The sequence below is a fragment of the Aspergillus nomiae genome (assembly GCF_001204775.2).
Source record: "Aspergillus nomiae NRRL 13137 chromosome Unknown contig00826, whole genome shotgun sequence".
In the NCBI taxonomy this organism is placed as follows: Eukaryota; Fungi; Ascomycota; class Eurotiomycetes; order Eurotiales; family Aspergillaceae; genus Aspergillus; species Aspergillus nomiae.
In genome coordinates this window covers 1-2,921 of record NW_015378881.1, presented here as the reverse complement: position 1 = coordinate 2,921, position 2,921 = coordinate 1, and the positions used below count along the sequence as shown (strand labels likewise).

At 49.8% G+C, this 2,921-nt stretch overlaps 3 protein-coding genes across 3 annotated transcripts; all 3 read left to right on the top strand.

The window, feature by feature from the left end:
* Positions 1-441: 441 nt before the first annotated feature.
* ANOM_011631 (protein sin3b) lies at positions 442-787 on the top strand (the record flags this gene model as incomplete). Its single annotated transcript, XM_015556887.1, has 2 exons — positions 442-540; positions 605-787. The coding sequence occupies 2 exons, from the start codon at positions 442-444 to the stop codon at positions 785-787; spliced, it is 282 nt and encodes a 93-aa protein (XP_015400822.1).
* Positions 788-1,206: 419 nt separating this feature from the next.
* On the top strand, positions 1,207-1,906 carry ANOM_011630 (uncharacterized protein; the record flags this gene model as incomplete). Its single annotated transcript, XM_015556886.1, has 2 exons — positions 1,207-1,657; positions 1,731-1,906. The coding sequence occupies 2 exons, from the start codon at positions 1,207-1,209 to the stop codon at positions 1,904-1,906; spliced, it is 627 nt and encodes a 208-aa protein (XP_015400823.1).
* Positions 1,907-2,074: 168 nt separating this feature from the next.
* Positions 2,075-2,855, top strand: ANOM_011629 (uncharacterized protein; the record flags this gene model as incomplete). Its single annotated transcript, XM_015556885.1, has 4 exons — positions 2,075-2,224; positions 2,292-2,406; positions 2,443-2,599; positions 2,657-2,855. The coding sequence occupies 4 exons, from the start codon at positions 2,075-2,077 to the stop codon at positions 2,853-2,855; spliced, it is 621 nt and encodes a 206-aa protein (XP_015400821.1).
* Between the last annotated feature and the right edge of the window lie 66 nt (positions 2,856-2,921).

Genomic DNA, 2,921 nt, shown 5'->3' with positions numbered 1-2,921 from the left:
CACATTGACTATATATGCGGGTGGTACCCTGGAGAAACACGAGGCGTCAAGTATGGGATAACTTATTAGAACCTCTGATTTCTACATCATGTGTTGCTGGTAAGGGGCCTCCTGCCATCTCGACGGATGAATATTAAAGTACAACGTCGCAACATTGACCAATACTACGTTGGCAATAGACCGAGGCAACCGGTTTCTTGGCAAGCTAAACACGAGAAAACTTCGCGTCTTTCTCTCCTTTCTTGGAGGCAATTACTCTTTATTTTATACGCTCTGTGCGGAATTTCGGTCGCACTTGAACGTCCTATCGTGCTTAAACGGTATTCCTTCTTTCGAATTTGGTGACTGCTACTGCACCCCTTTCGAGGGCTGATATCATGACTAACAAGATACGATCTTGAATTCAGGGCGTCGAGCAGGAAGTCGACTGCACTGACAAACATGTCATCCTCTGAGCCTGGGCGCTCATCGCAGAAAGGTTCAGGCAATGATGGTTCTATGGGGATTATGGATGCGGCTTCCTTTGTGAATAAGGTGAAGGTAAGGATCTCGTTCAAGAACATGCTATCCTCCTTGCACCTCATACTAAGGATTTGCCCACCAGGATCGGTTCGCTGAGCGCCCGGAGCTTTTTAACGAGTTTCTTCTGATCTTGCAGGCGTACCAGCGGGAGTCGCGACCTTTGCGGAAGGTGTATGAGCAGGTCGAGGACCTCTTTGGCGGGGAGCCAGATCTGATGAAGGATTTTAAAAAGTTCCTGCCCGAGACTACAGCTTACGGGCGATAATAGGGCCCATTTTGCTGTCCACCTTAAATGGTCAGTCGGTAGACCACCTTACATATCGTCCGCGGTGCTGGCGTGCTGGATATGTAACATCAAGTGCTCTCTATAGGTTCGAATAACAAATATCCAGGAGCAACTATACGTACTTGGCAAAGAATGCTTCGTAATGTCCCTCTGTATGATGTTAAAAGCGGCTGTGCTATCCACGGTTGGATTGAAGTCTGGGGAAAACCAGAAGACCGAATGATTACGCGTGGTCTAGTGGTCATCGTGATATCACAATCGAATGTGACTCACGATGTCCAAGTTAAACGAGTGACAGTCATCGAGCAAACCTCCATCTCACAGCTGAAATATCACACATAACCTGCTTTACACAAAGACTTCTTCCCGCAACATATTATGACCAGACCCAGTACAGGATGTCCAAATTACCGAAATGTGAGCAAGATTTTCAGGATGAATATGAGAGATGGAAGCGGGAATCTGCAAGCATAAATGATTACGAGGCATGCCAGGGGGCTTTCAAATCGTGGATTGCACCTTTTCTTGAAGAACGCGATTTTGGTTATGCCGCCTTACAGCGGAGGTGCCGCTTGCTGAGTATCAAACCGGTGCCAGGTCCGAAACCTGAAGGTGAATCGCAGGCGAGCCTGCCGAGCTACAACGATGCTTGCAATGAGGGGAAAATGGAGGAAGAAATCGATCAGCTGATGGAAGCATACTGGATGAGCAATAGGACCTTGCTTTCAATGGAGGAAACAATACCTCTGGCTAGTAATGCGATGGAGATTTACCTCTTCCGGACCTTCAACGATCGAGAAGGCCGGCCGTACAGTTGGGTCATGGATCGTGCGACGTGCGCGGACACTGGTGGATGCTGCGGACGTGCTTGTGGCTGTTGCGAAAAGCCGCTGTTGACATACTATCGTCCAGTGGGCTACAGGTATCCCGACAAAAAGACGAAAGTCGGTGTATACGGCCATTGCACAGCTGAATGTCCTTGCTGTATCCAAGTTCTGCACCGCTACCATCCCCATCCGCGCCTTCCAACGTCAGCTTTCTAAGGCTGGTCGGGATGGAAAGACGAGAAGCTGGAAAGTAGGGAAAGTGCAACTCTAGCTTTGTATCTTAAATCTGTGGCTTTGGCACCGTCTCGCATTTTTCTTCCTTTTGCTTAGCAGACGAGAGTTGACCGTTCATTTCTCGTTCTAATATAAAATACCAAAGACTCTCTCTCTCTGACTTTCCTTAATTTCGTTCCCTTTTTTTTTTTTTCTTTTTTAAACCATGTCGTTCACTATTGAACCGAAACTCCTCTGGGTCGTCATCCCCATTTTCCTCGCCTGGAACGTGCTAAACCTCAACAACCCGGTGATGAAGGTGTTCCTTGAATGGTTAAGTGTCCACCTCCAGTCTTGGCTGGAGCAAAGGTGGTGCGTACCTTTCTTCATTTATCTCCTACTCCAGCCCGATTATTGGAAGGCCAGTTGCTGATAGAAAATAGGCCCTTGCCAGCACGGGGGGGTCCGGAGGTCAGGCCAGGTCAGGGGGGAAGAAGGAGAGTGTAGGGGAGAAGAAGGAGAGTGTAGGGGAGAGTGATGAGGAGAGTGATGATGAGAGTGAAGGGGGTGTATGTTAACGTGAGGTGAGTGTAGGGGAGAAGAAGAGAGAGTGGCGGAGGAGGTGGCCAGTGGTGGTGGAAGAGGATGAGGAGGAGGAGGAGGAGGAGGAGGAGAGGCGGCCTGACTCGCCTGATAACGGACCCTTTGCCAAGTTCAAGGACACCTTGGGATCCTGGTTGGCGACTCTGCGGTACGTGTAGTCTCGGAATTCCCTCTTGCTGCCTGAATGCATGCTGATCGATGCTAGACATTGGCGTGGCCTCCGCAGGGAAAGGGATCTGGAGAGGGGGCGGTCCAGATCCTCGAGCCCTGCGGCACGTCAGTCACAGACCCAGACGACCCAGGTCGACGCTCGTGGGGGACCCAGCCCTGGGGATCTTAATGCCATTCTCTCGGGGCTTTTGCAAACCATGGCTGGGGTTGATCCCACGGGTGGTCAAAGTTGAGGATAGGGGGTAACAACCCAGAGGTGTAGTAAGTTCATTCCTTTCTTTTTCCTTTTTTTTTTTTTT